This window comes from Aquarana catesbeiana, linkage group LG08 (assembly GCF_042186555.1).
Source record: "Aquarana catesbeiana isolate 2022-GZ linkage group LG08, ASM4218655v1, whole genome shotgun sequence".
NCBI classification, from domain to species: Eukaryota; Metazoa; Chordata; class Amphibia; order Anura; family Ranidae; genus Aquarana; species Aquarana catesbeiana.
The window spans coordinates 50,543,828-50,557,540 of record NC_133331.1 but is presented as its reverse complement, the minus strand read 5'-3'; the positions used below and the strand labels follow the sequence as shown (position 1 = coordinate 50,557,540).

Genomic DNA, 13,713 nt, shown 5'->3' with positions numbered 1-13,713 from the left:
CCTAGCACAAAACAGCAATAGATATATATATATATATATATATATATATATATATATATATATATATATATATATGCCACGTACACTATATTGTCAAAAGTATTGGGACACCTGCCTTTACACGCACATGAACTTCAATGGCATCCCAGCCTTTGGCTTAATGTACACGGGATGTTTTTACAATCTCTCCCTCCGTTTTGCCGCGTTTACATCCCGCGTTTTGCCACATTTGTGTTTAGAAGCGTTTGAAAAAATATATATATATATTTTTGTTTTATTTTTTTAAATAGCCAAAAATGAAAAACGCCTGTAAATGAAACGCCGCTAAACGTGAGTTACCACGTTTAGCCACGTTTGGCGTCTGAAGCTTTGGAAACTTCATTTTTTTGCCTTCAAAGAAAAGCCTATAAACACAACTGCCTAAAAACGACATTAAACGAACCTGTGTACATGTACACATAAGATAACATTGGATGAGTTCAGGGGCAGTTAAAAAAAAAGCATCCAACTGCCTCTGAATGTCCGTTTACCACAGCAGTGTACATGAGGCCTAAGTCCGTAGGGTTCAATATTGAGTTGGCCCACCCTTTGCTGCTATAACAGCTTCAACTCTCCTGGGAAGGCTGTCCACAAGGTTTAGGAGTGTGTCTATGGGAATGTTTGACCATTCTTCCATGTCTTTATGGACCTTGCGTTGTACACTGGTCCAAATCATTTGGTGGAGGGGGATTATGGGATGGGGTTGTTTTTCAGGGGTTGGGCTTGGCCCCTTAGTTCCAGTGAAAGGAAATCTTAAGGCATCAGCATTCCAAGACATTTTGGACAATTTCCTGCTCCCAACTTTGTGGGAACACTTTGGGATGTCTCCTTCCTGTTCCAACATGACTGCTCACCAGTGCACAAAGCAAGGTCCATAAAGACATGGATGAGCGAGTTTGGGGTGGAGGAGCTTGACTGGCCTGCACAGAGTCCTGACCTCAACCCGACAGAACACCTTTGAGATCAATTAGTGCGGAGACTGTGAGCCAGGCCTTCTCGTCCTACATCAGTGCCTGACGTTACAAATGTGCTTGTTGAAGAATGGTCAAATATTCCCATAGACACACTCCTAAACCTTGTGGACAGCCTTCCCAGAAGCTGTTATAGCTGCAAAGGGTGGGCCAACTCAATACTGAACCCTACAGACTAAGACTGAGATGCCAATAATGTTCATGTGCGTGTAAAGGCAGGTGTCCCAATACTTTTGACAATATAGTGTATATCCATATAACAAGCTGGAAGGCTAGATTATTGTTTCAGCAAAGGAGTTAATGTTAGACTGATAACATTAGAAAAGCCTAGTGTCCACCTCCTTGTCAGATGAAGTAAATATAAAATATATCTATGTTGCTTTATACTATTTTGTTTTCTGTGATTGGCTGTCACAGTGATCACATGGACAGGAGATCATCCTACCTAATGGGAGGTGTCAGTAACATCGCGGTCTTAGTGCCGGGGGTGTGCGATTGAGTGCGCTCCTAGCACAAAACAGCGACACATATACATGGCAGCACTGAATAAGCTCCACTTCCATGCTGACATTATATGCGTAAAACCAGCTGAAAGGTTTATTGTTTCAGCAAAGCAGTTAATCTAATAAGCATTAAAAAAGCCTAGTCTTCTACTTCCTGGTAATATTCAGTAAATATAAAAAAGTTCTATGTTGTTTTATATTATTTTTTTATATGTGAATTATTTATGAACTGAAAACCCTATAAAACTACACTCTGAGCTCAGATGTATTAGAAATGCACATATAAGGACGAAACACGTTGTACAAACGTGGTGCTGATCAATGTCAGTAGTCGTTCTGTAGAACACGGCTTGGATTGTAGTTTTATTGACCTCCTTGCTGGAGCTGCCAGCGCAGTGATGGAAGTGTAATAATATTTACAATAAGGATATAATTTGCGCTCCCTCCAATACACAATTATTACATCACAGAAGAGCGCTCATACTACAACATCTGACATTTCTACAAAGCGCCCCTACCGATCAGGCCGGAATAAGCTAAGAGGCATTCCGCGTAGTTTTCCTTCAGGCACCCGCTGACGGATCGCGGGTCAGGCTGGCAGTCGTTGAGGAAATGCGCAAGTCGGGATCTGAAAGAGAAAGGAAAAATATTCAGTAATGACAAATATGGCGGTTATAGTGGACCTTTCAGTTACATTACAAATCTGCATGAATAATGTCCTGACCTGTCATAATATACAGCAATAGTATACAGTAATTTCTCAGAAAAGCTCCACCTTTTATTATTGAAAAAGCCATCCTTCAGCTTAAGCTGGTGACTTTGCCTAGACTGAGGTGAGGTCATCAGTCTGCTGCAGGCATGAACAAGCATTTCCTCAGTCACCTTTCTCTCTGTGATTACTCAGACCAGTCTTTCTCAACCAGATCGCTGTGAGCATGGGACACAGTTTTTCCCGGATCAGCTACATTGGCTGTAAGGTTGGGCCAGCCACCAGCACCATAACACCCAATGACTGTGTAGGGACTCTGTGATGGGAGGAGGGATGTTTGACTGAAGATCTCTGTGATAGGAGGACTCAAATGTAATGGGGAGTCTCTAATGTGAAGGGGTGTTTCTGACAAGAAGGGGGAGATATGATGTGATGGTGGGCCCCTAGAATGATAGGGGACCTCTGATGTACAGGGTGGACTCTGTGGTGATGGGGAGACTCATGTATAGGGGGCCTCTGATGTATACAAATAATTATGATGTGATGGGGGCTCTCATGTATTTGAGGACCTCTAATGTAAAGGGGGGACTCTGTATTGATGAGGGAACTCATGTATGGGGGGCATCTGATGTATACAAAAAATTATGATGTGATGGGGACTCTCATGTATATGAGAACCTCCGATGTGCAGGGTGGACTCTGTGGTGATGGGGAGACTCATGTATAGGGGGGCCTCTGATGTATATGAGTGATTATGATGTGATGGGGCTCTTATGTATTGGAGGACCTCTGATGTGAAGGGGGGGGGGGCTGGCAAGGCTGGCATTATAGGGAACTTCTGATGTGGAGGCAGGACTCTGATGTGAAAGGGTGACTCTGTCAAGATGAAGGAACTTTGATGTGATGGGGGGAACCCTGGCATGAGGGGGACTTCTGGTGTGATGGGGGTCTCTGATGTGAAGGGTGCGATTCTGACAAATCTGACAAGAAGATAGGAATCTGATGTGATGGGGGTCTGTTTGAAGATCTCTGTGATGGGAGGACTCCAATGTTAAGGGGGGACTCTACTGTGATGGGAGATCTCTGATGTGAAGGTGAGGGCGACTCTGATGTGATGGGGAGTTTCTGATGTGATGGGGGTCTCTGATGTGATGGGGGGGTCTATGATGTGATGGGGGGGTCTCTGATGTGATGGGGGTCTCTGATGTGATGGGGGGTCTCTGATGTGATGGGGGGTCTCTGATGTGATGGGGAGTCTCTGATGTGATGGGGAGTCTCTGATGTGATGGGGGGCTCTGATGTGATGGGGGTCTCTGATGTGGTGGAGGGTCTCTGATGTCAAGGGGAGTCTCTGATGTGAAGGTGGAACGACTCTGATATGAAGGTGAGTCTCTGATGTGATGGGAAGCCTCTGCTATGAAGGTGGAACGACTCTGATGTGATGGGGGGTCTCTGATGTGATGGGGAGCCTCTGATGTGAAGGGGGGACTCTGATGTGAAGGGGGGACTCTGATGTGAAGGGGGGACTCTGATGTGAAGGTGGAACGACTCTGGTGTGATGGGGAGTCTCTGATGTGATGAGGGGACTCTGATGTGAGGGGGGTCTCTGATGTGATGGGGGGTCTCTGAAGAGAAGGGGAGTCTCTGATGTGAAGGGGAGTCTCTGATGTGATGGGAAGCCTCTGCTGTGAAGGTGGGACAACTCTGATGTGATGGGGAGTCTCTGATGTGAAGGGGGGACTCTGATGTGATGGGGAGCCTCTGATGTGATGGGGGGTCTCTGATGTGATGGGGGGCCTCTGATGTGATGGGGGGTCTCTGATGTGATGGGGAGTCTCTGATGTGATGGGAGTCTCTGATGTGATGGGGGGGTCTCTGATGTGATGGGGGGTCTCTGATGTGATGGGGGGGGGGGTCTCTGATGTGATGGGGGGTCTCTGATGTGATGGGAGTCTCTGATGTGATGGGGGGGTCTCTGATGTGATGGGGGGTCTCTGATGTGATGGGGGGGGTCTCTGATGTGATGGGGGGGGGTCTCTGGTGTGATGGGGAGTCTCTGATGTGATGAGGGGACTCTGATGTGAGGGGGGTCTCTGATGTAATGGGGGGTCTCTGAAGAGAAGGGGAGTCTCTGATGTGAAGGGGAGTCTCTGATGTGATGGGAAGCCTCTGCTGTGAAGGTGGGACGACTCTGATGTGATGGGGAGTCTCTGATGTGAAGGGGGGACTCTGATGTGATGGGGAGCCTCTGATGTGATGGGGGGTCTCTGATGTGATGGGGGGTCTCTGATGTGATGGGGGGTCTCTGATGTGATGGGGAGTCTCTGATGTGAAGGGGGGACTCTGATGTGATGGGGAGCCTCTGATGTGATGGGGGGTCTCTGATGTGATGGGGGGTCTCTGATGTGATGGGGGGACTCTGATGTGATGGGGGGACTCTGATGTGATGGGAGTCTCTGATGTGATGGGGAGTCTCTGATGTGATGGGGGGGGTCTCTGATGTGATGGGGAGTCTCTGATGTGATGGGAGTCTCTGATGTGATGGGGGGGTCTCTGATGTGATGGGGGGGTCTCTGATGTGATGGGGGGGGTCTCTGATGTGATGGGGGGGTCTCTGATGTGATGGGGGGGTCTCTGATGTGATGGGGAGTCTCTGATGTGATGGGGGGTCTCTGATGTGATGGGGGGGTCTCTGATGTGATGGGGAGTCTCTGATGTGATGGGGGGTCTCTGATGTGATGGGGGGGTCTCTGATGTGATGGGGGGGTCTTTGATGTGATGGGGAGTCTCTGATGTGATGGGGGGGTCTCTGATGTGATGGGGGGGGGTCTCTGATGTGATGGGGGGTCTCTGATGTGATGGGGGGGTCTCTGATGTGATGGGGGGGTCTCTGATGTGATGGGGGGGCCTCTGATGTGATGGGGGGGTCTCTGATGTGATGGGGGGGCCTCTGATGTGATGGGGGGGGGGGTCTCTGATGTGATGGGGAGTCTCTGATGTGATGGGGGGGTCTCTGATGTGATGGGGGGGTCTTTGATGTGATGGGGGGGTCTTTGATGTGATGGGGGGGTCTCTGATGTGATGGGGGGGGGTCACTGATGTGAAGGGGGGACTCTGATGTGAAGGGGGGACTCTGATGTAACTTAAGTTCATTATAGTGTTTGTGTGCATTGCCCCGGCTCAGGTTCCCATTAATAGTTAACATTTACATTTTGGACCGGGGTGTGTACTTTTAAAGGGTGTCACAAATGAAGAAAGATTGAGAAGGTTGACTCAGACTATACAATGTAACTTTGTAGCAATCACAGAGTGAGAGGGGCTGATCTGTGTCAGTACTTTGGACCTAATATGGAAATGATATGTGATGAGTGGACAGAGGCCAGAATCTGAGCGGGAACACTCCAGGTTCTGATATTGGGTGGCGGGTCTCTAGAAGCCCCCACACAGGTCTCTGATCCACACCGCGCTCCATCCACTGAAAAGGTTTTCCATCTTCTCAGAGAGGCGACTGAAAACCATAAAAGTGCAAAATGGTTTTTTTTATTGGCTTCATCTCTAATTTAGTAAATCTCTCAGGTTTAAGACTCTCATCACCTCCACGTCTCCCCCCAATACTCTTTAAATTGTTTACAATTCTTCCCGTTTTTTTCTTTTCATTTCCAATCTGATATTTTGAGAAAATAAAAGTCGTATTTGTTCCAATTTAACATCAAAGTAATTACATTTATCTGCATGTCTGCGGCCTGAATTCCAATGAGACGAGGTGAGAAGACGGCAGAGGAACCCCAAATTTATCTTACGATATTTGGTATTATATCCCCCAGGTGCCCATACACTCTACAATTATTCCGTGTGGGTGTCAGAGTGTCGCTTCTAGTGGGGGGGGGGGGGGGGGACATTAGAGTGTAAGCTCCTATGGTGAAGAAACAGATGTGATTGGCTTGGGGTTCTCTGTGCAGCACTATGGAATATGTCAAAGCTATATCAATATAAATGTACAATAAAGTAGTGTGTGACTGGGGCGGGACATTAGAGTGTAAGCTCCTCTGGTGAAGAGACTGATCTGTGACTGGCTCAGTGATCTCTACAGCACTGCGGTATATGTCAGCACTTTATAAATGTATAATATTACTGTATGACTATTGTGGGAACATTAGAGTGTAAGCTCATCTGGTGCAGAGAATGAGGTGACTGGCTCAGTGTTCTCTGTACAGCACTGCGGCATATGTCAGAGCTATATAAATGTATAATAATAATAATAATAGTGTGTGACTGTGGTGGTAAATTAGAGTGTAAGCTCCTCTGGTGAAGAGACTGATGTGTGACTGGCCCAGTGCTCTCTGTACAAGGGTATATGTCAGAGCTATGTAAATGTATAATATTAGTGTATGACTGTGGTGGGACATTAGATTGTAAGCTCCTCTGGTGCAGGGGATGATATGAACTACACAATACATTTAATTCAATTGTAAATATTTATTTTATACTGTCAAAAGTTGGTAGCTGAGCCTGATCTTTCCCTCTGACCCTTCCTCATGGCCGCTGACCTAAACAGAGAACGGTGATACTCAAGGTACCATCATAGGCAGGCTGGAGGCATCTGTGATTGACAGCCTGGCTTCACCTTTTCTATGGTGTACAGAATAGAAGTAAGATGGCCCAATAGGGCAATGCCCTAGCCAATTATCCACCACTTAGTTCTTTATAAGCACGGTTCATATAGGATGGCGGTTTCTGCACACATTTTCATTGGAAAATACTGTTCCCCCATTGACCTACAGATTACCCATGCACAGTTGTCTTTCCCACCTCTGCCGATAATTGCTTCTTTCAGAGGTCTCCAGAGAAATATTGATGGCTGGGATGGAAGTTGCAACCATGTGCGTTCCAACCTGTATGAGACCAATAATGGGCCCTCCTATTAGCATCCTGACCATAAAAGGTGACCAACACTCACCCATTCATTTCATTAAATACTTTGTGCCTGCTGGAGGTCACCACCCTGCAGGAGGTCTGGGGTCATCACTTCTCCAGCCCACAATTTAAAGGCAATGAACTTTCACAATTCTTATCTATCCTCTCTATCAGCGTTCCTTTGATCCCTCAGTTGAAAAGTAATTTACAAGCTAACGATTACCAAGTTCCTGCATAGGTCATCTTATAAGTCTCCTCATTAGGGGAACATGACAAGAACCTCCTCGTTACATTTAATGGTTTTCCAAACATTCCATCATGTATTTATATACAATGCCTTCTCACATCTATGGAATGAGGTCCTTCATCTACTAAAAGCCTACATTGTCATGGTGAGTTTACCGTTGTCCAATAAAAGTCCCATCTGATTCTGTCCATGGTGATCTCTGGGGTACAGTTTTCACTAGTTGAAGACTTGTAAACCAAAGAATCAATTCAGTACTGTCCGTGATACTTTTTTTATTTACATGTACATACAATTTTTCAGGACAAGCTTTTTGGGTATGTCTCCTTCTTCAAGGTCCAAGCAGTACTCCAGTAAACCAAGAACCATTTGGAGAGACTTTTGTGTATAAGGGCCCTTCACACCATTGGAGTGCAATAACATACAGTGTTATTGTTATTATTATACAGGATTTATATAGCGCCATGCGCAGCGCTCTACAACATAAAGGGGGACAGAATATTTACAACACGATTCAATACAAAAGAAATAGGAGGGTCCTGCTCATGGAGCTCACAATCTAAAGGATTGAAGGTCCCTTAGATGTAGACAGTATGTGCAGTAGGCCCTCCATGCCTGTCCGGTGTGTTGTGGTGCATTACTACATGATAGTAACATGCAGTATTTTGCATGGCAACATGAAGGTGATTCACTTGCAATTGGCAGCCAACGCACTACAACACACAAAATATTAGGTGGAAGCATTATTTTCCAATGCACCACAGTGCAATTAAAAGTAAAAAATAGTGTTCATTTACGCTAGTGGCTTGTGTTAAAACCCTGCAGTTTAGCTGCATTTTTATCCGCAACCGCACAGCAACAAGGATCCGGCATTTAGGGGGTTAAAACAAGCAGTACAACGTCATCTTACCGTCTGTTAAATGTTTTTTGAATGGTGATCTGTAGTTGCAATGTGCACAGTCATGTTGGAACAGGAAGGGGCCATCCCCAAACTGCTCCCACAAAGTTGGGAGCATGAAATTGTCCAAAATGTCTTGGTGTGCTGACACCTTAAGAGATCCCTTCACTGGAACTAAGGGGCCAAGCCCAACCCCTGAAAAACAACCCCACACCATAATCCCCCCAACACCAAATAATATCAAAAGCATACCAAGACATTTTGGACAATTTCATGCTCCCAACTTTGTGGGAACAGTTTGGGGATGTCCCCTTCCTGTTCCAACATGACTGCGCACCAATGCACAAGGCAAGGTTCGTAAAGACATGGATGAGCGAGTTTGGGGTGGAGGAGCTTGACTGACCTGCACAGAGTCCTGACCTCAACCCCGACAGAGCACCCTGGAGATCAATTAGTGCGGGGACTGCGAGCCAGGCCTTCTCATCCAACATTAGTGCCTGACCTCACAAATGCACTTCTGGAAGAATGGTCAAACATTCCCATAGACACACTCCTAAACCTTGTGGACAGCCTTCGCAGAAGAGTTGAAGCTGTTATCGCTGCAAATGGTGGGCCAACTCAATATTAAACAGACTAATGCCTCGTATGCACAATCGGATTGGTGGGCCAAAAAAAACGTGGAATTTCGTCCGAAGGTCGTTGGCCCAAACTTGTCTTGCATACACACGGCCACACAATTGTTGGCCAAGAATTACGAACATAGTGACGTACTACGTTGTTTTTCAGCTCTTTAGCGCCACCCTTTGGGCTCCTTCTGCTAATTTTGTGTTAGTAGAAGTTTGGTGAGTGTTGATTCGCACTTTTCATTTCGCACTTTTCATTTCACGCTTTTCAGTTCGTTTCTGAACGGCCGTTCGTCAACCAGCCATGTTGCGGAATCGGAGGAGATAACGTGTTATTTATTATTGGTCTTGGAGTTATTGCTTTGACATTATATTTTTTTGGTTGAATAATAATGATTTGATTTGGTATATTTTCTATATTTTTGGATGCATAGAATGCACTTTTAAGTTAAGTTCTATTGGCAGATATCATGTCTAATTTTATTTGTTTTCTTTTTTTAATGCATAATAAAAAAAATTGTGTAGAATAATACTTGGCTATGTGTTTTACTTCAAATAACAGTTTGGGAGTAGGCAGTTACATTTTATAAAATACAATGTTAAATTGACAAGGGACACCAACATAGTTGTATCTTTGATCTTAAAAACTCTGGGATAATGGTGTTGTGGTAACTTGCCCAAATAAAAAAAATAATATTATTCTTGATATCACTAAAAAAAAAAAAAAAGCCTTTGAAAATTAGTTTGCAATAACTCCATCAGTATCACCAGCAAAGCAGCTTCATTATTATCCCATTAAAGAAGAAGAGAATTGTGCTCTGCATTCCGAGATTTCATAATTTGCCGCGTCACGAATGGTAATTACGAGTTTTACAAGACTGACCACTTCCGGCGCGTCCTTGCTTCTGAGCATGCGTGTTTGTACTTTCACTTTGTGAAAATCCAACAACAGACATTTGTTGGCAGAAAATTTGAGAACCTGCCATCCAACATTTGTTGGCGGAAAGTCCGACAACAATTGTCCGATGGAGCGTACACACGGTCGGACTTTCCGCCAACAACCTCACATCCAACATTCCCCGTCGGAAAGTCCGATCGTGTGTACGAGGCATAAGACTGGGATGTCATTAAAGGTCATGTGCGTGTAAAGGCAGGTGTCCCAATACTTATGGCAATATAGTGTATCTTGTTTGCTCTAGAAACTGCAGACTGGTATTAAATGCTGTCATTAAAGCCCAATTAAAGCAGACTGGAATTGAGTGTTTTTATTAAATCGAATTATATTTTCCCCCAAGAAAGAACTGAAATCCAATGAATAAAAGGGGTGGACCAGGGACAGTAAAACTGGGGAGGAAAGTTGGGGATTTTACCAGGAAATGAGACGGGCTCTATCTGACTTGCTGCAGCTTCTAATGCACATTGTGAGAAGCTCGCAGTGTGCAGTGAAATCAGAGTAAGTCATTTCAGTACAGGAGAGGAGCGGGTACAACCGTACAAGACTGAAGGAAAGGCCGGAGGTCAGATGTAAGTTTATGATCTACTAAAAACATGGAAGATGGTCTAGAATTTGTCCACACGTCTCTATCTCAGGTTCAGAATGGGTTGGAAAAAAAAAAAGTCCCAGAACCTTAACACATTGAGTTTACATTCACTTTGACTTTGAGTTTTCCAACGGAGTAGAAAGTTTCTATTGAATTTTTAAACAATTCTCTGCTTTCCCGGCTCATATTATTCGAGCAACAAAATCCATCCTGGTGTGACTGATTACCGCTGTCGTGTGACATTAGAGCCAAGTCTTTCCTGCGTATTGTCCGTCACACGCCGCTGAGCGCCAGGACCGGTGTGCCCCGTGTCTCCGCCAGGGAGGGGATGTGTGGAAGGAAGTGGGAAATGTTGGGTAATTGAGGTAATTGCGGGAGAAAATTGGAAGGAGGAAAGTCAATTCTCCTCTGAGCAGCCAAGCAGCACCGGGAGGCTCTTAATTGCCGATTGTACAAGGCCAATCTTCTGTGATAAAGATCAACAGAGGACTCCAGAAACCTGAAATCACTCAGCGGCATGGGCTGGTCTACACATATTAAAGCCGTATTATACACAAAAGCAAACATTTCGTATATTGCAGCGCACCAGTTCTTAGATGGGTGTATTGGTTTCCTTTTTTAGGCTTTTTTTTTGTATTATCACCTGGTGATCCAGCCAGCAAGTCTATTGTTTTTCAAAAGCAGAATGTATCAGTTTACATGGATGAGACAAACCATTTACCATTGACAGTGATCAGCTTTTATTTATTAATGCAAATTTTATATTCCAAAAGGAAAAAAAAAAAATGCTTGCTGCCACTGACTTTAAAGTGTGAGCTGAAGTTTGGCTTTGATCTGTTAGTGTATCTAAATCTGCTAATACATTTGGACACTACCCTCCCCCTGGCTGATAATGCTGCTGTGCCTCCTGTGCTCCTTCATCCAGAGTTGTGTCTCACTCATACAGAAGGTGTTTCTGGCCACCATTACTAATAATAAAAAAATGAATTTATAAAAATGCCATAAAACTATCCCCTATTTTGTAGATGCTATAACTTTTGCGCAAACCAATCAATATATGCTTGTTGCGATTTTTTTTTACCAAAAATTTGTAGAAGAATACATATCGGCCTAAACTGAGAAAGAAATTTGTTTTCTTACATATTTTTTGGGGGGGGATATTTATTACAGCAAAAAGTAAAAAATATTGCCTTTTTTTCAAAATTATTGCTCTTTTTTTGTTTATAGCGCAAAAAATAAAAAACGCAGAGGTGATCAAATACCACCAAAAGAAAGCTCTATTTGTGGGAAAAAAAAGGACGTCAATTTTGTTTGGGTACAACGTCGCAAGACCGCGCAATTGTCAGTTAAAGCGACGCAATGTCGTATCGCAAAAAGTGCTCTGGTCAGGAAGGGGGTAAATTCTTCCGGGGCTGAAGTGGTTAACCACTTCAGTACTGCACCATAGCCAAAAGACATCTACAGCGCAGCTCCCTAGTTCTGGGAGGGCATCCATGGACCTCCTTCTAGAGCACGCCTGGACACAGCTGATCACAGATTGAGTTAAAGAAACAATTATAGTGGAAGTGGGAAATGTTGGGTTAATTGAGGTTATTGAAGGAGAAAATTGGAAGGAGGAAAGTCAATTCTCCTCTGAGCAGCCAAGCAGCACCGGGAGCGTCCAATCACCGGGAGCGTCCAATCACCGGGAGCGTCCAATCACCGGGAGTGTCCAATCACTGGGAGCGTCCAATCACCGGGAGTGTCCAATCACTGGGAGCGTCCAATCACCGGGAGCGTCCAATCTCCGGGAGCGTCCAATCTCCGGGAGCGTCCAATCACCGGGAGCGTCCAATCACCGGGAGCGTCCAATCACCGGGAGCGTCCAATCACCGGGAGTGTCCAATCACTGGGAGCGTCCAATCACCGGGAGCGTCCAATCTCCGGGAGCGTCCAATCTCCGGGAGCGTCCAATCACCGGGAGCGTCCAATCACCGGGAGCGTCCAATCACCGGGAGTGTCCAATCACTGGGAGCGTCCAATCACCGGGAGCGTCCAATCTCCGGGAGCGTCCAATCACCGGGAGCGTCCAATCACCGGGAGTGTCCAATCACTGGGAGTGTTCAATTCTTAAAACAAAACATTTCAGAGTTCTACTAATATTTGGCAGCTTAAAGCGGAAGTAGAGTCTGCTATAATTTTTTTCTTTAAGGCCCCCCCAGGTGGGTTACGCCATAATGTACTAGTATGCACAGCATATTAGTACATTATGGCAGACTTGACTGTCATATGGTGTCCTCCAGCGCAGCGCAGGTACCGATCCGACGGCCCCTGGTGCTTCCCTTTTTGCCCGGTCTTCCTTCCTTGGGCCTTTTGATAGGCCACGATGATGCCACTCCCACATGACACATAACAGCTGACGGGCAGAATAATGCATTTTTGGCAGAAGAGACTAATAGGAAGGGTATTTAACCCTTTCATGACTAAGCCTATTTTTGAAATTTGGTGTTTACAAGTTAAAATCCGTATTTTTTGCTAGAAAATGACTTAGAACCCCCAAACATTATATATATTTTTTTAGCAGAGAATCTAGAGAATAAAATGGCGATTGTTGCAATATTTTTTATCACACGGTATTTGTGCAGCGGTGTTTTTAAACGCAAATTTTTGGAAAAGTGACACTTTCATGTATTTTAAAAAATCCAAACAGTAAAGTTACCCCAATTTTTTTGTATAATGTGAAAGATGATGTTACGCCGAGTAAATAGATACCAAACATGTCACCCTTTATAATTGCACGCACTCGTGGAATGGCGACAAACTACGGTACCTTTGAATTTCCATAGGCGACGATTTAAAATTTTTTTACGGTTACCAGGTTTGAGCTACAGAGGAGGTCTAGGGCTAGAATTATTGCTCTCGCTCTGACGATCGCGGCGATACCTCACATGTGTGGTTTGAACACCGTTTACATATGCGGGCGCGACTTCCGTATGTGTTTTCTTCGCTGCGCGAGCTCGCGGGGACAGGGGCACTTTAAAACATTTTTTTTTTTTTTTATTATTTTATTTATTTTTGTACTTTATAAATTGTGTTTAATATTTTTTTTTTTTTTTTTTTTTTTTTTTTACTTTTATTGCTGTCACAAGCAATGTAAACATCCCTTGTGACAGTAATATGTGGTGACAGGTACTCTTTATGGAGGGATGGGGGGTCTAAAAGACCCCCCATCCCTCCTTTACACTTCAAAGTATTCAGATCGCCGAAAACGGCGATTCTGAATACTGTGTAC

The 13,713-nt window shown here is 44.7% G+C and overlaps 1 protein-coding gene across 1 annotated transcript in view; it reads right to left on the bottom strand.

Moving 5' to 3' along the window:
• GFRA1 (GDNF family receptor alpha 1) overlaps positions 1-13,713 on the bottom strand; it is a 273,358-nt gene that overhangs the window by 45,502 nt on the left and 214,143 nt on the right. Inside the window, exon 5 of the mRNA XM_073595826.1 lies at positions 2,032-2,141. Coding sequence (XP_073451927.1) covers positions 2,032-2,141 — 110 coding nt within the window. The remainder of the gene's footprint in view (positions 1-2,031; positions 2,142-13,713) is intronic.